Source organism: Mobula hypostoma, chromosome 4 (genome assembly GCF_963921235.1).
Source record: "Mobula hypostoma chromosome 4, sMobHyp1.1, whole genome shotgun sequence".
Lineage (NCBI taxonomy): Eukaryota > Metazoa > Chordata > Chondrichthyes > Myliobatiformes > Myliobatidae > Mobula > Mobula hypostoma.
In genome coordinates this window covers 321,182-342,866 of record NC_086100.1, presented here as the reverse complement: position 1 = coordinate 342,866, position 21,685 = coordinate 321,182, and the positions used below count along the sequence as shown (strand labels likewise).

At 43.1% G+C, this 21,685-nt stretch overlaps 1 protein-coding gene across 1 annotated transcript in view; it reads left to right on the top strand.

The window, feature by feature from the left end:
- Positions 1-21,685, top strand: part of LOC134344688 (leucine-rich repeat and IQ domain-containing protein 4-like) — a 102,578-nt gene that overhangs the window by 8,056 nt on the left and 72,837 nt on the right. Inside the window, exon 2 of the mRNA XM_063044771.1 lies at positions 3,708-3,881. Within this exon, the coding sequence (XP_062900841.1) occupies positions 3,708-3,881 (174 nt within the window). The remainder of the gene's footprint in view (positions 1-3,707; positions 3,882-21,685) is intronic.

Below are 21,685 nucleotides of genomic sequence, written 5' to 3'. Positions count from 1 at the left end.
ACCTATCTTCGTATCGTCAGCAAACTTAGCCACAAAGCCATCTATTCCATAATCTAAATCGTTGATGTACAATGTAAAAAGAAGCGGCCCTCAACACTGATCCCTGCGGAACACCACTGGTAACCGGCAGCCAACCTGAATAGGATCCCTTTATTCCCACTCTCTGTTTCCTGCCAATCAGCCAACGCTCTATCCACGTATGTAACTTTCCCGTAATTCCATGGGCTCTTATGTTGCCTCATGTGTGGCACTTTGTCAAAGGCCTTCTGAAAATCCAAATATACAACATCTACTGCATCTCCCTTGTCTAGCCTACTGGTAATTTCCTCAAAAAATTGTAATAGGTTTGTCAGGCAGGATTTTCCTTTAAGGAATCCATGCTGAGTTCTGCCTATCTTGTCATATGCCTCCAGGTACTCTGTAACCTCATCCTTGACAATCGACTCCACCAACTTCCCAACCACGGATGTCAAGCTAACAAGTCTATAATTTCCTTTTTGCTTCCTTGCCCCCTTCTTAAATAGCGGAGTGACATTTGCAATCTTCCAGTCCTCCGGAACCATGCCAGTATCTATTGACTTTTGAAAGATCATCGCTAATGCCTCTGCAATCTCCACAGCTACTTCCTTCAGAAAACGAGGGTGCATTCCACCTGGTCCAGGAGATTTATCTAACTTTAGCCTATTCAGCTTCCTGAGTACTTTCTCTGTCGTAATTTTGACTGCGCACACTTCTCTTCCCTGCTACCCTTGAGTGTCCGGTATACTGCTGTCTTCCTCAGTGAAGACTGATGAAAAATATTTGTTCAGTTCCTCTGCCATCTCCTCATCTCCCATTACAATTTCTCCAGCATCATTTTCTATCAGTCCTATATCTACTCTCACCTGTCTTTTACTCTTTATATACTTGAAAAAGCTTTTAGTATCCTCTTCGATATTATTTGCTAGCTTCCTTTCATAGTTAATCTTTTCTCTCTTAATGACCTTCTTGGTCTTTTAAAAACTTCCCAATCCTCTCTCTTCCCACTATTTTTTGCTTCCTTGTATGCCCTCTCTTTTGCTTTAACTTTGGCTTTGACTTCTCTTGTCAACCACGGTTGCATCCTTTTTCCACTCGAAAATTTCTTCTTTTTTGGAATATATCTGTCTTGCACATTCCTCATTTCTCACATAAACTCCAGCCACTGCTGCTCTGCTGTCTTTCCCGCCAGTGTCTCTTTCCAGTCAACTTTGGCCAGTTCCTCTCTCATGCCACTGTAATTTCCTTTACTCCACTGAAACACCGACACATCAGTCCTTTCAACATTCAGCGGGTTTCAATGAGATCCCTCCACATTCTTCTACATTCAGTGAGTACAGGGTCAAAGCAGCCAAATGCTCCTTATACATTAACCCCTTCTTTCCCAGAATCATCCTTGTGAACCTCCTCTGGATTCTCTCCAACGACAACACATTCTCTCTGCGAGAGATATGAGGCCCTAGATTGTTGACAATACTCCAGGTGCAGCCTGACTAGTGTCTTATAAATATTCAGGATTATCTCCTTACTTTTGTATTCTATTCCCCTTGAAATAAATGCCAGCATTGCATCTGTCTTCTTTATCACAGACTCAACCCTCTGGGAGTCCCACACGATGGCTCACAAGTCCCTCGCCACTTCTGAAGTTTGAATCTTCTCTTCCATTTAGATAATAGTCTGCATTATTGTTCCTTTTACCAAAATGCATTATCATACATTTCCCAACACTGTATTCCACCTGCCACTTCTTTGCCCATTCTTGCAATTTGTCTCAGTCCTGTAGCAATTGCCTTGTTACCTCAGCACTACCCACCCCTCCACCTACCTTCACATCATTCTCAAACTTTGCCACAAAGCCATCAATTCATTATCTAAATCACTGACAAACAATGTGAAAAGCATCAGTCCCAATATTGACCCCTGAGGAACACCACTAGTCACTGGCAGCCAACCAGAAAAGGGCCCGTTTATTCCTGCTTGCTGCCTCCTGCCTGTCAGTCATTTCATTCATGCCAGTATCTTTCCAAATGCCGTAGGATTGTGCCTTAGTAAGCAGTATCATGCGTGGCACCGTATCAAATATCTTCTGCAAATCCAGGTAAATGACATCCTCAGCCTCTCTTTTGTCCAACCTACTTGTTACATCCTCGAAAACTCTTAACAGATTTGTCAGGCAAGATTTCCCTTTACAGAAACCATGCTGACGTCTCCAAGTAGCCTGAAACCTCATCCCTCATGCCTCAAGTGGGGCACCTATCACCCTTCTTGCACGGTCACTCAGTTTTTGAGGATGGCCTGCTTTTGGCAGATTTACAGTTGTGCCATATTATTTCCATTTCTTGATGATTGACTTAACTGTACTCTGAGGGATATTCAGTGATTTTGAAATTTTCTTGTATCCATCTCCTGACTTGTGCTTTTCAATAACCTTTTCGTGGAGTTGTTTGAAATGTTCTTTTGTCTTTGCGGTGTATTTTTTTCCAGTATACTGACTCACCAGCAATTGGACCTTCCAGATACAGTTGTATTTTTACTACAATCATTTGAAGCACCTTGACTACACACAGTGATCTTCATTTTACTAATTATATGACTTCTAAATCCAATTATCTGCATCAGTGATGATTTGATGTTTCATATTAATGGCGGTGAATATACTTATGCGATCAATTATTTTGTGTTCTGTATTTGTAATTAGATCACCTTGTAGACATCTGTTTTTACTTTGACACAAAACAGTCTTTTTCTGTTGATCAGTGTCAAAAAAGCCAGATTAACTCCATTTATTCAATGTTGTAAAACAATAAAACATGAAAATTTCCGGGGGTGGGGTGGGATGTGGGTACTGTACCTTCTAGTTTTTAATATATGTATGGATAAATGCCTTGAGATTTTCCTTAATCCTACTCACCAAGGAATTTAAGTGCCCCTTATGTGCCTTTTGATTCCCTGCTTTGGTTCTTTATTGCTTTGTTTATATTCCTTAAGGATCCTGTCTAATTTAAGTGTTGCAGTAATACTGCATGAACAGGACCTTTGGCCAACAACAATGTCAATTTAAACTAGTCCTATTTGTGTTTGGTCCATATTTCCTCTAAACCTTTTCTATCCATGTACCGTCCAGGTGTCTATTAAATGTTGCTATTGTACCTGCTTCAATGAGGTACAACAGGGCAATTCACTCCACATGTGTACCATCCTTTTAAATCTTTTTTCATTTCACCCTAAACCTGTACCGTCCAGTTTTCAATTCCCTATCTATGATTTTGTACACCTCTGTGAGATCACCCTTCACCCTTCCTATCATGGGTGAGTCGAAGGCGAGAGGGCACAGCCTCAGAATAAAGGAAGATCCCTTTAGAACAGAGATGAGGAGGGATTTCTTTAGCCAGAGAGTAGAGAGTCTGTGGAGGCTAAGGCACTGGGTATATTTAAAGCAGATTTTAATTAGTAAAGCATCAAATATCATGGGGCAAAGATAGGAAGATGGAGCTGAGAGGGATAATAATTCAGTCACGGTGGAATGACAGAGCAGGTTTGATGGGCCGAATAGCCTAATTCTGCTCCGATGTCTTACAGTTATGGTAAGCCAGTCTGTTGAATCTAGGCACATTCTTATAGTGATACAAGCAATCTTTTCACTCCTCAGTGTTCTCAAGAAGGCAAATAAAACCTTATGTCATTTGTAGGTGGCTGCCGAAATAAAGAACTTAACTAAGCTGAAGGTTCTTGGTCTGACTGGAAACAGGTTCCGGACTTTTCCACAGGAGATCTGCTGCATTGATTCTCTGGAGAAATTGTACTTGGGGCAAGATCATGGGATGAAATTAATCCATGTGCCTGAGGAGATCACCCACCTTGTGGTAAGAAACAGAAGACTGTTACAGTGTCTTCTCACTAAGCTCTAGTTGGATCTGTAATGGGTAGATGGCTTTGAAGAACCATTCCCAAGAAATGGTTGTAATTCACTCAGTTACTATCTGAGGCCCAAGGCTCCTCTAGGAAATGCTGGAACTTTAGAAAACTCATCAGACAGAAAGTTTAGGGTGGGGCTCAATATTTTGTTATTTAATGGGGAAGAGCTTTTTGGTCAGTAAAAAAAATATGACAAATTAAAATTGTTACGAACTTCCAGATTGAACACTGATCAGTGTATTGGGCCACTGTAATACACTTACTCACTTACTTAAGTACATGACCCCTACTAGGGCATAGGCCACTGACAGCTGATCACTGAAGTCCTCTATCCTGGGCCAGTCTTTCAAGATGTTCCCAGGTGTAACCCATCTTCAAAGGTCTTTCCTCTCTCAGAGATAAGGTCTTTAAAGCTTCTGTTGGTGTTTCTGTAGCTCTGGGCTTTTACAGGGCAGGATTGCTAGTCACCAGGCCCAAACCACCTCCTTTCACATTTGATCTTGGGACTGTCCATAATAAGTAGTGGGTTACAAATGTTTGAGATAATTCTATGCCCAGTTATTCAGTGTATCCACAGGTAAAAATGATGGACTGTTGCACAATAATAGAATCTGACAGTATGTAGATCAGGCACTAATGTGAATGAGGCACAGGATAAGTAGTATTCTTCACGACTAAGAATAGACAGTCCATTTTGGTATCTATAACATCTAATTATTATAATATATGTCATCATTAATGTGAGAGACGGAAATCTACTGCTGGCCATTATATTTGGAGATATTGTAGTCCATAATTTTGAGCAGCAGCCAAATATAAAAGACAAAATAATTGGTTGCCTAAGTATTCACCCCTCTTTAATATGACACATCAAATCATCACTGGTGCAGCCAATTGGTTTTAGTAGTAACATAATTAGTAAAATGGAGACAACAGGAATTCTGCAGATGCTGGAAATTCAAGCAACACACATCAAAGTTGCTGGTGAACGCAGCAGGCCAAGCAGCATCTATAGGAAGAGGCGCAGTCGACGTTTCAGGCCGAGACCCTTCGTCAGGACATGGAGATCTGTTTTTTGAGACCTGTATGCAGTCAAGGTGATTCAACTGATTGTAGTAAAAATACTGATTGTGGTCAAAAACTGAGTGACCATTCAAGAAGGGGACCAGTGGAGGGGAGGGGGGGTTGCTACTGGGAAACCTATGACAGCTCTGGAGGAGTTACAAGTTTCAGTGGCTGAGATGAGAGAGACTCAGCTTACAACAACTGTTGCCCCCTGTGCTCCACCATGCACAGCTTTATGAGAGAGTGGCAAAGGGAAAGCCACTGAAGAAAAAAAACACACATGAAACCCCAGTTAGGGTTTGCTAGAAGGCATGTGGGATACTCTGAAATTAGCTGGAAGAAGGTTCTATGGTCTGATGAAACTAAAATTGGGCATTCTGGCCATCAGACTGAATGCTATATTTGGCATAAGCCAAACACCTCACATCATCAAAAACACACCATTCCTATTAGACCATAACCATATATCCATATAACAATTACAGCACGGAAACAGGCCATCTCGGCCCTTCTAGTCCGTGCCAAACTCCTACTCTCACCTAGTCCCACCGACCTGCACTTGGTCCATAACCCTCCATTCCCTTCCTGTCCATATATCTATCCAATTTAAGTTTAAACGACAACATCAAACCTGCCTCAACCATTTCTGCTAGAAGCTCGTTCCACACAGCCACCACTCTCTGAGTAAAGAAGTTCCCCCTCATGTTACCCCTAAACTTTTGCCCTTTAACTCTCAACCCATGTCCTCTTGTTTGAATATCCCCCACTCTCAATGGAAAAAGCCTATCCACATCAATTCTATCAATCCCCCTCATAATTTTAAACATCTCTATCAAGTCCCCTCTCAACCTTCTATGCTCCAAAGAATAGAGACCTAACTTGTTCAACCTTTCTCTGTCACTTAGGAGATGAAACCCAGGCAACTCTTACTCTTAGAACCCTTTTTAAACAATGGAACCACATGAGCAATACGCCAATCCTCTGGCACCATCCCCGTTTCTAATGACATTTGAAATATTTCTGTCAGAGCCACTGCTATTTCCACACTAACTTCCCTCAAGGTCCTAGGGAATATCTTGTCAGGACCTGGAGACTTATCCACTTTTATATTCCTTAAAAGCGCCAGTACTTCCTCTTCTTTAATCGTCATACTTTCCATAACTACCCATCTTGTTTCCTTTACCTTACACAATTCAATATCCTTCTCCTTAGTGAATACCGAAGAAAAGAAGTTGTTCAAAATCTCCCCCATCTCTTTTGGCTCCGCACATAGCCATCCACTCTGATTCTCTAAGGGACCAATTTTATCCCTCACTGTCATTTTGCTAGTTATATAACTGTAGAAACCCTTTGGATTTATTTTCACCTTACTTGCTAAAGCTGCCTCGTATCTTCTTTTAGCTTTTCTAATTTCTTTCTTAAGATTCTTTTGACATTCTTTATATTCCTTGAGCACCTCATTAACTCCAATCTGCCTATATTTATTGTAAATCCCTCTCTTTTTCCGAACCAAGTTTCCTATATCCCTTGAAAACCATGGCTCTCTCAAACTTTTAACATTTCCTTTCAACCTAACGGGAACATAAAGATCCTGTACCCTCAAATTTTCACCTTTAAATGACCTCCATTTCTCTATTACATCCTTCCCATAAAACAAATTGTCCCAATCCACTCCTTCTAAATCCTTTCGCATCTCCTCAAAGTTAGCCTTTCTCCAATCAAAAATCTCAACCCTGGGTCCAGTCCTATCCTTATCCATAATTATATTGAAACTAATGGTATTGGTGATCACTGGACCTGAAGTGCTCCCCAACACATACCTCCGTCACCTGCCCTATCTCATTCCCTAACAGGAGATGCAACACTGCCCCTTCTCTAGTTGGTACCTCTGTGTATTGCTGCAAAAAACTATCTTGCACACATTTGACAAACTCCAAACCATCCAGCCCTTTTACAGAATGGGCTTCCCAGTCTACGTGTGGAAAATTAAAATCTCCCACAATCACAACCTTGTGCTTACTACAAATATTTGCTATCACCTTACAAATTTGCTCCTCCAGTTCTCGGTCCCCATTAGGTGGTCTATAATACACCCCTATAAGCGTCACTACACCTTTCCTATTCCTCAATTCCACCCAAATAGCCTCCCTGGGTGAGTCCACTAATCTATCCTGCCAGAGGACCGCTGTTATATTTTCTCTGACAAGCAATGCAACACCTCCCCCTCTTGCCCCTCTTATTCTATCACACCTGAAACAACGAAATCCTGGAATATTTAGTTGCCAATCACACCCCTCCTGCAACCACGTTTCACTAATAGCTACAACATCATATTTCCAGGTATCAATCCATGCTCTAAGCTCATCCACCTTTCTTACAATGCTCCTAGCATTAAAATAGATGCATTTAAGAAACTCTCCATCTCTTACTCTCCTTTTATCCTTAATGGAGCAAACAACTTGTTATCTTTTTCTTCCTTGTCCCCTACATCTTTGGTCTGAGTGCTCCGGATCTCTGTCCCCTGCCTATCCTCCCTCACACACTGTCTACTAGCTTTCTCTATTTGTGAACTAATCTCCTTTCTGCTAGTCTCTTTAATTTGATTCCTACCCCCCAACCATTCTAGTTTAAAGTCACCTCAGTAGCCCTTGCAAATCTCCCTGCCAGCATATTGGTTCCCCTAGGATTCAAGTGTAACCTGTCCTTTTTCTACAGGTCACACCTGCACCAAAAGAGGTCCCAATGATCCAAAAACTTGAATCCCTGCCCCCTGCTCCAGATTCTCAGCCACGCATTTATCCTCCACCTCATTGCATTGCTACTCTCACTGTCGCGTAGCACAGGCAGTAATCCCAAGATTACTACCTTTGAGGTTCTTTTTCTCAACTCCCTTCCTAACTCCCTATATTCTCCTTTCAGGACCTCTCCCCTTTTCCTACCTATGTCATTGGTACCTATATGTACCACGACCTCTGGCTCCTCTCCCTCCCACTTCAGGATATCTTGGACACGATCGGAAATATCCCGGACCCTGGCACCAGGGAGGCAAACTACCATCCGGGTCTCTGGACTGCGTCAACAGAATCGCTTATCTGACCCCCTTACTATCAAGTCCCCTATTACTACTGCCCTCCTCTTCCTTTCCCTACCCTTCTGAGCTACAGGGCCGGACTCTGTTCCGGAGGCACGGCCACTGTCGCTTCCCCCAGGTAAGCTGTCCCCCCCCAGCAGTACTCAAACAGGAGTACTTATTGTCAAGGGGCATAGCCACAGGGGTACTCTCTAGTACCTGACTCTTCTTCTTCCCCCTCCTAACCGTGACCCAGTTGTCTGCCTCCTGTGGCCCCGGTGTGACCACCTGCCTGTAACTCCTCTCTATCAACTCCTCACTCTCCCTGACCAGCCGAAGGTCATCGAGCTGCAGCTCCAGTTCCCTAACGCAGTCTCTTAGGAGCTGCATCTCGGTGCACCTGGCGTGGATGTGGACGTCCGGGAGGCTTTGAGACTCAGACTCTCAGTCTTCCTTCTCCAAATTATAAGACATAGGCCATTCCAACATGGCTGCTCCTGGATTCAACTCTACCCCATACACCTGCCTTCTCGCTGTATCTTTTGATGCCCTGACTGATCGGGAAATGATCAAGTATACCCACAGACTTGACCTCCACTGCAGTCTGTGGCAGAGCCTTCCACAGATTCACCACTCTCTGGCTAAAAAGGTTCCTCCTTACTGTGTCCTGACAAAGGGTCTCGGCCCGAAACACTGACTGTACCTCTTCCAAGAGGTGCTGCCTAGCCTGCTACATTCTATCAGCATTTTGTGTGTGTTGCTTGAATTTCCAGCATCTGCAGATTTCCTCGTGTTTGCCTCCTTACTTCTGTTCTAAAAGGTGGCCCCTCAATTTTGAGGCTTGTCCCTCGAGTTCTGGATACTTCCACCATAGGAAACGTCCTCTTCACATCCACCTTATCTAGTCCTTTCAACATTCCGTAGGTATCAATGAGATCCCCACACATTCTTCTAAATTCCAGTGAGTACAGGCCCAAAGCTGCCAAATTCGCCTCATGCATTAACCCCTTTATTCCCAGAATAATCCTCGTGAACCTCCTCTGGACTCTCTCCAATGACAACACTTCCTTTCTGAGATACATGGCCCTAAACTGTTGACAGTCCTCAAAGTACGACTTGACGAGTGCCTTATAAAGGCTCAGCATTATCTCCTTGCTTTTATATTCTATCCCCCTTGAAATAAATGCCAACATTGCATTTGCCTTCTTTACCGCATGCTAAACCTGTGAATTAACCTTCTGGAAGCCTTACAGAATCAGGTTTATTACCACCGGCAGTTGATGTGAAATTTGTTAACTTAGCAGCAGCAGTTCAATGCAATACATTATATAAAAGAGAAAAAAATAATAAAGTATAATAACAATAAATAAACAAGTAAGTCAATTACGTATATGGAATAGATTTTAAAAAATGCGAAAAACAGAAATACTCCGTATTAAAAAAAGTGAGGTGGTGTCCAAGGATTCAATATCCATTTAGGAATTGGATGGCAGAGCGGAAGAAGCTGTTCCTAAATCGCTGAGTGTGTGCCTTCAGGCTTCTGTATCTCCTACCTGATGGTAACAGTGAGAAAAGGGCATGCCCTGGGTGCTGGAGGTCCTTAATAATGGACGCTGCCTTTCTGAGACACCACTCCCTGGAGATGTCCTGGGTACTTTGTAGACTAGTGCCCAAGATGGAGCTGACTAGATTTGCAACCCTCTGCAGCTTCTTTCAGTCCTGTGCAGTAGGCCCCACCGCCCCCTCCCCGCATACCTGACAGTGATGCAGCCTGTCAGAATTCTCTATATAAGTTTTTGAGTGTATTTGTTGACATGCCAAATCTCTTCAAACTCCTAATGAAGTATAGCTGCTGTCTTGCCTTCTTTGTAACTATATCGATATGTTGGAACCAGTTTAGATGCTCAGAGCTCTTGACACCCAAGAACTTGAATTTGCTCATTCTCCAATTTTGATCTCTGTCTGAGGATTGGTATGTGTTCCTTTGTCTTACCTTCCTGAAGTCCACAATCAGCTCTTTCATCTTACTGACGTTGAGTGCCAGGTTGTTCCTGCAGCACCACTCCACTAATTGGCATATCTCACTCCTGTACGTCCTCTCGTCACCTACTGAGATTCTACCAACAGTGATTGTATTGTCAGCAAATTTATAGATGGTATTTGACTATGTCTAGCCACACAGTCATGTGTGTATACAGAACAGAGCAGTGGGCTAAGCACACACCCCTGAGGTGTGCCAGTATTGATTGTCAGTGAGGAGGATATGTTTAACTTCCCTAATATTGATTGGCACCTGATTAGTTCCAAGGGTTTAGATGGGGCAGAGTTTGTTAAGAGTGTCCAGGATGGATTCCTGTCACAGTATGTGGACAGGCCGACCGGCGGAATGCCATACTAGATCTAGTACTAGGTAATGAACTGGGTCAGGTCACAGATGTCCCAGTCGGTAAGCATCTGGGGGACAGTGACCACCGCTCCCTGGCCTTTATAATTATCATGGAAAAGGATAGAATCAAAGAGGACAGGAAAATTTTTAATTGGGGAAAGGCAAATTATGAGGCTATAAGGCTAGAACTTGCGAGTGTGAATTGGGATGATGTTTTTGCAGGGAAATGTACTATGGACATGTGGTCGATGTTTAGCGATCTCTTGTGGGATGTAAGGGATAAATTTGTCCCGGTGAGGAAGATAAAGAATGGTAGGATAAAGGAACCATGGGTGACAAGTGAGGTGGAAAATCTAGTCAGGTGGAAGAAGGCAGCATACATAAGGTTTAGGAAGCAAGGATCAGATGGGTCTATTGAGGAATATAGGGAAGCAAGAAAGGAGCTTAAGAAGGGGCTGAGAAGAGCAAGAAGGGGGCATGAGAAGGCCTTGGCGAGTAGGGTAAAGGAAAACCCCAAGGCATTCTTCAATTATGTGAAGAAAAAAAGGATGACAGGAGTGAAGGTAGGACCGATTAGAGATAAAGGTGGGAAGATGTGCCTGGAGGCTGTGGAAGTGAACGAGGTCCTCAATGAGTAGGTCCTCATTGGTGTTCACCAATGAGAGGGAACTTGATGATGGTGAGGACAATATGAGTGAGGTTGATGTTCTGGAGCATGTTGATATTAAGGGAGAGGAGGTGTTGGAGTTGTTAAAATACATTAGGACAGTTAAGTCCCCGGGGCCTGACGGAATATTCCCCAGGCTGCTACACGAGGCGAGAGAAGAGATTGCTGAGCCTCTGGCTAGGATCTTTATGTCCTCGTTTCCACGGGAATGGTACCGGAGGACTGGAGGGAGGCGAATGTTGTTCCCTTGTTCAAAAAAGGTAATAGAGATAGTCCGGGTAATTATAGACCAGTGAGCCTTACGTCTGTGGTGGGAAAGCTGTTGGAAAAGATTCTTAGAGATAGGATCTATAGGCATTAAGAGAATCATGGTCTGATCAGGGACGGTCAGCATGGCTTTGTGAAGGGCAGATCGTGTCTAACAAGCCTGATAGAGTTCTTTGACAAGGTGACCAGGCATATAGATGAGGGTAGTGCAGTGGATGTGATCTATATGGATTTTAGTAAGGCATTTGACAAGGTTCAACAGGGTAGGCTTATTCAGAAAGTTAGAAGGCATGGGATCCAGAGAAGTTTGGCCAGGTGGATTCAGAATTGGCTTGCCTGCAGAAGGCAGAGGGTGGTGGTGGAGGGAGTACATTCAGATTGGAGGATTGTGACTAGTGGTGTCCCACAAGGATCTGTTCTGGGACCTCTACTTTTCGTGATTTTTATTAATGACCTGGATGTGGGGGTAGAAGGGTGGGTTGGCAAGTTTGCAGATGACACAAAGGTTGGTGGTGTTGTAGATAGTGTAGAGGATTGTCAAAGATTGCAGAGAGACATTGATAGGATGCAGAAGTGGGTTGAGAAGTGGCAGATGGAGTTCAACCCAGAGAAGTGTGAGGTTGTACACTTTGGAAGGACAAACTCCAAGGCAGAGTACAAAGTAAATGGCAGGATACTTGGTAGTGTGGAGGAGCAGAAGGATCTCGGGGTACATGTCCACAGATCCCTGAAAGTTGCCTCACAGGTGGATAGGGTAGTTCAGAAAGCTTATGGGGTGTTAGCTTTCATAAGTCGAGGGATAGAGTTTAAGAGTCACGATGTAATGATGCAGCTCTATAAAACTCTGGTTAGGCCACACTTGGAGTACTGTGTCCAGTTCTGGTCACCTCACTATAGGAAGGATGTGGAAGCATTGGAAAGGGTACAGAGGAGATTTACCAGGATGCTGCCTGGTTTAGAAAGTATGCATTATGATCAGAGATTAAGGGAGCTAGGGCTTTACTCTTTGGAGAGAAGGAGGATGAGAGGAGACATGATAGAGGTGTACAAGATAATAAGAGGAATAGATAGTGTGGATAGCCAGATCCTCTTCCCCAGGGCACCACTGCTCAATACAAGAGGACGTGGCTTTAAGGTAAGGGGTGGGAAGTTCAAGGGGGATATTAGAGGAAGGTTTTTTACTCAGAGAGTGGTTGGTGCGTGGAATGCACTGCCTGAGTCAGTGGTGGAGGCAGATACACTAGTGAAGTTTAAGAGACTACTAGACAGGTATATGGAGGAATCTAACGAGGGGGCTTATATGGGAGGCAGGTTTTGAGGGTCGGCACAACATTGTGGGCCGAAGGGCCTGTACTGTGCTGTACTATTCTATAACTCTATTATCACCGATCTGCACAGATTGTGGTCTTCTAGTAGGAAGCGGAGGATCCAATTGCAGAGTGAGGTACAGAGGCCCAGGTTCTCCAACTTCTCAATCAGGATTGTGGGAATGATGGTATTAAATACTGAGCTATAGTCGATGAACAGCATCCTGACATAGGTGTTTGCATTGTCCAGGTGGCCTAAAGCCATATGGAGAGCCATTAAGATTGCATCTGCTGTTGACCTATTATAGCAATAGGCAAATTGTAATGGGTTCAGGTCCTTGCTGAGGCAGGAGTTCAATCTAGTCATGATCAACCTCTCAAAACATTTCATTACTGTCAATGTGAATGCTACCGGGCGATAGTCATTAAGGCAGCCCATATTATTCTTCACAAGGTCTCCTAAGTCCCCCTGCACCTCCGATGTTTGAATTTTCCCACCATTCAGATAATAGTCTGCACTGATGTTCCTTTTACAAAATTGCATTATCATACACTTCTCAACTCTGTATTCCATCTATAAGACCATAAGATATAGGAGCAGAAGTAGCCCATTTGGCCCATCGAGTCTGCTCCGCCATTCAATCATAGGCTGATCCAATTCTTCCAGTCATCCCCATTCCCCTGCCTTCTCCCCATACCCTTTGATGCCCTGGCTAATCAAGAGCCTATCTATCTTTGTCTTAAATACACCCAATGACTTGGCCTCCATAGCCTCTTGTGGCAACAAATTCCATAGATTTACACTCTCTGACTAAAGTAATTTCTCCACATCTCTGTTCTAAATGGACATCCTTCAATCCTGAAGTCGTGCGCTCTTGTCCTGGACTCCCCTACCTTGGGAAATAACTTTGCCATATTTAATCTGTTCAGGCCTTTTAACATTCAGAATGTTTCTATGAGATCCCCCCTCATTCTTCTGAACTCCAGGGAATACAGCCCAAGAACTGCCAGATATTCTTCATACGGTAACCCTTTCATTCCTGGAATCATTCTCGTGAATCTTCACTGAACCCTCTCCGAGGTCAGTATATCCTTTCTAAAATAAGGAGCCCAAAACTGCTCACAATACTCCCAAGTGTGGTCTCGCAAGTGCCTTATAGAGCTTTGACATCACATCCCTGCTCTTATATTCTATACCTCCAGAAATGAATGCCAACACTGCATTCATCTTCCTCACCACTGATAAACCTGGAAGTTAACTTTTAGGGTATCCAGCACAAGGACTCTGAAGTCCCTTTGCATCTCTGCATTTTGAATTCTCTCCCCATATAAATAATAGTCTGCCCATTTTTTTCTTCCACCAAAGTGCATGACCATACACTTTCCAACATTGTATTTCATTTGCCACTTATTTGTCCATTCCCCTAAACTATCTAAGTCTCTCTACAGGCTTTCTGTTTCCTCAACACTACCCACTCCTCCACCTATCTTTGTATCATCAGCAAATTTAGCCACAAATCCATTAAACCCATAGTCCAAATCATACATCGTAAAAAGCAGTGGTCCCAACACTGACCCCTGTGGAACTCCACTGGTTACCCGGCAGCCAGCCAGAATAGGATCCCTTTATTTCAACTCTCTGTTTTCTGCCAATGCTCCACCCATGCTAGTATCTTGCCTGTAATTCCATAGGCTCTTATCTTGCTAAGCAGCCTCATGTGCAGCACCTTGTCAAAGGCCTTCTGAAAATCCAAGTACACCACATCCACTGCATCTCCTTTGTCTGCCCTGCTGCAATTTCCTTAAAAAAATTGCAGTAGGTTAGTCAGGCAGGATTTTCCTTGCAGGAAACCATGCTGGTTTTGGCCTATATTATTATATGCCTCCAGGTACTCCGTAATATCATCCCTAACAATCGATTCCAACAACTTTCCAACTACTGATGTTAGGCTAACAGTTCTATAGTTTCCTTTCTGCTGCCTCCCACCCTTCTTAAATAGTGAAGTGACATTTGCAATTTTCCAGAAATCCAATACAATGCCAGAATCTACCGATTCTTGAAAGATCATTGTTAATGCCTCCACAATCTGTCCAGCTACGTCCTTTAGAACCTGAGGGTGCATTCCATCAGGTCCAGGAGATTTATGTATCCTGAGACCATAAAGTTTCCTGAGCACCTTACTCAGTCGTAATTTTCACTGCACATTCTTCACTTCCCTGACACTCTTGGATGTCTGGTATATTGCAGATGTTTTTCACTGTGAAGACTAATGCAAAATACGCATTCAGTTCCTCTGCCATCTCTGTGTCTCTCATTACAATATCTCCAGCGTGATTTTCTATTCATCCTATATCTACCCTCAACTCTCTTTTACCCTCTTTATACTTAAAAAAGCTTTTAGTATCTTCTTTGATATTAGTTGTCAGCTTCCTTTTATAATTAATCTTTCCCTTGCTAATGACCTTCTTACTTTCCTTTTGCAAGTTTTTAAAAGTTTCCCAATTCTCTATCTTCCCACTAGCTTTGGTTTCGGCTTCCTTGTATGCCCTCTCTTTTGCTTTTAATTTGGCTCTGACTTCACTTGTCACCCACGGTAATGTCCTTCTTCCATTCAAAAATTTCTTCTTATTTGGAATATATCTGTCTTGCATTTCCCTCATTTCTCGCAGGAACTCCAGCCATTGATGCTCTGCTGTTCTTTCTGCTAGTATCCCTTTCCAGTCAACCTTGGACAGTTCCCCTCTCATGCCATTGTAATTTCCTTTATTCCACTGAAATACCGACACTGGAATTTAGTTTCTCCTTCTCAAATTTCAAAAGAATCTCGATCATATTGTGATCATTGTTCCCTAAGTATTCCTTAACCTTAAGCTCTCTTACCACCTCCTGATCATGGCATGAATCCAGCACAGCCGTTCCCCTACTGGGCTCAACAACAAGCTCTTCTAAAAAGCCATCCTTTACACATTCTACAACTTCTCTCTCTTGAGGTCTCAGTACTAGCCTGGTTTTCCCAATCCACTTTCATGTTAAAATCTGCAATGATTATCATGACATTGCCCTTCTGACATGCCTTTTCTATCTCCTGCTGTAATTTGTAATCCACAAGAGGAAGGAGGAGAAGATGGCGGCGCGACGCATCCAGCGTGTTGTGAGTGTCACTCAAGCTATTCTCATGGGGCATGCTCCCCAATCCAGGCAACGTCCTTGTAAATCTTCTCTGCACGCTTTCTATAGTTTCCACATCCTTCCTGTAGTGAGGTGAGTCAGAACTGCGCACAGTACCCCGTGGTATCTCAGCAGGGTCCTATACAGCTGCAAGATTACCTCTCGGCTCTTAAATTCAATCCCATGGTTGATGAAGGCCAATGCATCGTATGCCTTCTTAACCACAGGGTCAACCTGCGCAGCAGCTTTGGGTGTCCTATGGACTCGGACCCCAAGATCCCTCTGATCCTCCACACTGCCAAGAGTCTTACCATTAATACTATATTCTGCCATCATATTTGACCTACCAAAATGAACCATCTCACACTTATCTGGGTTGAACACCAACTGCCACTTCTCAGCCCAGTTTTGCATTCTATTGATGTCCCGCTGTAACCTCTGACAAATCCTCCACACTATCCACAACACCCCCAACCTTTGTGTCATCAGCAAATTTACTAACCCATCCCTCCAATTTCCCCCTGGGATCAATAAAGTATGACTACTACTACTACTACTACTACTACACTTCCTTATCCAGGCCATTTATAAAAATCACAAAGAGAAGGGGTCCCAGAACAGATCCCTGAGGCACACCACTGGTCACTAACCTCCATGCAGAATATGACCCGTCTACAACCACCCTTTGCCTTCTGTGAGCAAGCCAATTCTGGATCCACAAAACAAGGTGCTCTTGGATCCCATGCCTCCTTACTTTCTCAATAAGCCTCGCATGGGGTACCTTATCAAATGCCTTGCTGAAATCCATATACATTACATCTACTGCTCTACCTCCATCAATGTGTTTAGTCACATCCTCAAAAATTTCAATCACGCTCTTAAGGCACGACCTGCCTTTGGCAAAACCATGCTGACTATTCCTAATCATATTATACCTCTCCAAATGTTCATGAAATGTGTGTATGGAACCAGAGATAACAGACTTAACGAATACTTTGCTTCAGTATTCACTATGGAAAAGGACCTTGGCGATTGTAGGAATGACTTACAATGGACTGAAAATAACAACAGGACAAGGAAATGACAGATGAATTAAATGAGTATTTTGCATCAGTCTTCACTGTGGAAGACACAAGCAGTATGCCTGATGTTGAAGGGTCTGAGGAAGAGGAGTGAGAACCCTACTATTACAAGAAAAAAGGTGCTCAATAAGCTTAAAGACCTAAAGGTACATAAGTCACCCAGACCAGATGAACTGCACCCTAGGGTTCTAAAAGAGGTAGCAGTGGAGATTGTGCGAGGATAAGTAATGATCTTTCAAAAATCGTTGGTCTCTGGCATGGTGCCAGAGGACTAGAAAATTGCAAATGTCACTCCACTCTTTAAGAAAAGAGACTATTGACCAGTCAGCCTGACCTCAGTGGTTGGGAAGATGTTGAAGTCAATTGTTAAGGATGATTTTATGGAGTACTTGGTAACACAGAGCAAGATAGGACAAAGTCAGCATGGTTTTCTTTAGGGAAAATCTTGCCTGATGAACTTGTTGGAATTCTTTGAGCAGATTACATGTCGGACAGATAAAGGGGATGCAGTAGATATTGTATATTTGGACTTTGGAAAGGCCTTTGACAGGGTGCCACACATGAAGCTGCTTACCAAGTTAAGAGTCCATGGTAGTACAGGAAATTTACTGGTATGGTTAAAGCATTGCTGATTGGTAGGAGGCAGTGAGCAGGAATAAAAGGATCCCCTTGTCTGGTTGGCTGGCAGTGACTAGTGGTGTTCTGCAGGGGTCGGTGTTGGGACTGCTTTTTATGATGCATATCAATAATTTAGAAATGGAATAGATGGCTTTGTTGTCAAGTTTGCAGATGATACAAAGATTGGTGGAGGGGCAGGTAGTGTTGAGAAAACATGTAGGCTGCAGAAGGACTTAGACAGATTAGGAAAATGGGCAAGAAAGTGGCAAATGAAATACAATGTTGGAAAATGCATGGTTCTCCACTTTGGTAGTAGAAATACTGTAGATGTGCAGACTATTTCCTAATTAGGGAGGAAATCAAAAAATCTGAGATCAAGTGGATTTGGGAGTCCTTGTGCCAAGCAACCTAAAGGTTAACTTGCAGGTTGAGTCAGTGGTGAGGAAGGCAAATGCAATGTTAGCATTCATTTAAGAGGTCTAGAATACAAGAAGAAGGATGTGTTGCTGAGGCTTTAAAAGGCACCAGTGAGGCCTCATCTTGAGTATTGTGAACAGTTTTAGGCTCCTCATCGAAGAAAAGGTGTGCTGGCATTGGAGAGAGTTCAGAGGAGATTCACAAAGGTGATTCTGGGAATGAAAGGTTATCATGCAAGGAACATTTGATGGCTCCGTGTATGTACTCACTGGAATTTAGAAGGATGAGGGAGGAACCTCATTAAAACATTTCTAATGTTAAAAGCCCAAGACAGAATAGATGTGGAAAGGATGTTTCCCATGGTGGGAGAGTCAAGGACAAGAAACCACAGCCTCAGGAAAGAAGGCATCCATTTAAAACAGAGTTGCAGAGAAATTTCTTTAGCCAGAGGGTGGTGAATTTTGTGGAATTTATTACCACAGGCAGTTATGAAGGCCAGGTCATTAGGTATATTTAAGGCACAGCTTGATAGGTTCTTGATTGGACGTGGCATCAAAGGTTATGGGGAGAAGGCTGGAGAGTGGGGCTGAGGAATGTAAAAAAAAAGATCAGCCATGATTGAATGGTGGAGTAAACTCAACGGGCCAAATAGCCTAATTCTGCTCCTCTATCTTATGGTCTTATATTTAAAGTGAAAATTAATAGTTTCCTAATTGGTAGGGCATCAAAAGTTATGGCGAGAAGGCAGTAGGCAGTTTTATGGGGTTGAGTGGGATCCGGGAACAGCTATGATGAATGGCCGAATGGCCTAATTTTGCAGGGATGAGAGCATTGGCTGGAATTTCTGGGGGCAATTCGAAAAGGACTGGATAGATAAATCCCAGAGATGAAGTAGTATTCTAAAGGGAGGGTGAGGCAACCGTGGCTTTCAAGGGAAGCTAAAGACAGCATAAAAGGAGGCATAAAAAAGTGCAAAATTCAGTGGGAAGTTAGAGGATAGGGAAGCTTTTAAAAACCACCAGAGGGAACTAGAAAAACTGTAAATAGAGAAAAGATGAAATATGAAGGGAAGCTAGCCAAAAATATCAGAAGAAACAAAAAGTTTTCTCAGATATATAAACTGAAAAAGAGAGAAGTGGATGGGTATCAGACTGCTGGAAAATGATGCTGAAGAGGTAGTAATGGGGGGGGGGCGACAAAGAAATAGTGGATGAACTTAATAAGTATTTTGCATCATCTTTACTGTGGAAGACACTAGCAGTATGTCAGAACTAGTAGTACTCAGAAGTGATTGTAGTTGCTATGGCTTGGGAAGTGTAAAGGAGAAAGGGCTTGGGAAGCTGTAATATCAGGGTAGATGAATCACCTGGACCAGATGGACTATACCCCAGGATTCTGAAAGAGGTAGCTGAAGAGATTGTGATGGCATTCATAATGATCTTTCAAGAATCACTAGATTCCGGAATGGTTCCAGGGAACTGAAAAATTTTAAATGCTAGAAGAAAGGAAATTATACACTAGTTAACCTGACTGAAGTGGTTAGGAAGATATTGGAGTTCATTACTAAGGATTAGGTTTCGGAGTACTTAGAAGCACGTGAAGAAATAGGCCAAAGTCAGCATGATTTCCTTAAGAGGAAATCTTGCTTGACAAATCTGTTGGAATTCTTTTGAGGAAATAACAAGCAGGGTAGATAAAGGAGACTTAATGGATGTTGGTTAGAAACATAGAAACATAGAAAATAGGTGCAGGAGTAGGCCATTCGGCCCTTCGAGCCTGCACCGCCATTCAGTATGATCATGGCTGATCATCCAACTCAGAACCCTTCACCAGCCTTCCCTCCATACCCCCTGACCCCCGTAGCCACAAGGGCCATATCTAACTCCCTCTTAAATATAGCCAATGAACTGGCCTCAACTGTTTCCTGTGGCAGAGAATTCCACAGATTCATCACTGTCTGTGTGAAGAAGTTTTTCCTAATCTCGGTCCTAAAAGGCTTCCCCTCTATCCTCAAACTGTGGCCCCTCGTTCTGGACTTCCCCAACATCAGGAACAATCTTCCTGCATCTAGCCTGTCCAATCCCTTTAGGATTTTATACGTTTCAATCAGATCCCCCCTCAATCTTCTAAATTCCAACGAGTATAAGCCTAGTTCATCCAGTCTTTCATCATATGAAAGTCCTGCCATCCCAGGAATCAATCTGGTGAACCTTCTTTGTACTCCCTCTATGGCAAGGATGTCTTTCCTCAGATTAGGGAACCAAAACTGCACACAATACTCCAGGTGTGGTCTCACCAAGGCCTTGTACAACTGCAGTAGTACCTCCCTGCTCCTGTACTCGAATCCTCTCGCTATAAATGCCAGCATACCATTCGCCTTTTTCACCGCCTGCTGTACCTGCATGCCCACTTTCAATGACTGGTGTATAATGACACCCAGGTCTCGTTGCACCTCCCCTTTTCCTAATCGGCCACCATTCAGATAATAATCTGTTTTCCTGCTTTTGCTACCAAAGTGGATAACTTCACATTTATCCACATTAAATTGCATCTGCCATGAACTTGCCCACTCACCTAACCTATCCAAGTCACCCTGCATCCTCTTAGCATCCTCCTCACAGCTAACACTGCCGCCCAGCTTCATGTCATCCGCAAACTTGGAGATGCTGCATTTAATTCCCTCATCCAAGTCATTAATATATATTGTAAACAACTGGGGTCCCAGCACTGAGCCTTGCGGTACCCCACTAGTCACCGCCTGCCATTCTGAAAAGGTCCCGTTTATTCCCACTCTTTGCTTCCTGTCTGCTAACCAATTCTCTATCCACATCAATACCATACCCCCAATACCGTGTGCTTTAAGTTTGCACACTAATCTCCTGTGTGGGACCTTGTCAAAAGCCTTTTGAAAATCCAAATATACCACATCCACTGGTTCTCCCCTATCCACTCTACTAGTTACACCCTCAAAAAATTCTATGAGATTCGTCAAACATGATTTTCCTTTCACAAATCCATGCTGACTTTGTCTGATGATTTCACTGCTTTCCAAATGTGCTGTTATCACATCTTTGATAACTGACTCTAGCAGTTTCCCCACCACTGTTACTTGGATTTGCAGAAGGTGCCACACATGAGTCTGCTTAACAAGACAGGAGCCCTTGGTATTACAGAAAATATATTGGCTTGGATAGAACTTTGGCTGGTTAGAAGGAGGCAAACCAGCCATTTCTCTGTCCATACTAATAAAGGAATTAAAGGAGACTTTTCAGATTGGTTGCTGGTGTCTAGTGGTGTTCCACAGTGATGGTTGTTGGTACCAATTCTTCTTACGTTATACGTCAGTGATTTGGATGACGGAATTGATGGTTTTTCAGCCAAGTTGTAGATGATACATAGAGAGCTGGAGGGGAAATCGTGTTGAGGAAGCAGGGAGTCTGCAGAATGAAGTAGACAGATCAGGTCAAGGAAGTGGCAGATGAAATATGGTCGTGCACTTTGGTAGGAGGAATAAAGACATAGACTATTTTCTAAATGTGAAGAAAATTCAAAAATCAGAAGTGCAAGGGGACTTGGGATTCCTTGTGCAGGATTCCCTAAAGGTTAACTTACAGGTTGAGTCAGTGCTTAGGAAGTCAAAAGCAATGTTAGCATTCATTTTGAGAGGACTGGAATATAACAGTAAGGATGTGATTCTGAGGCTT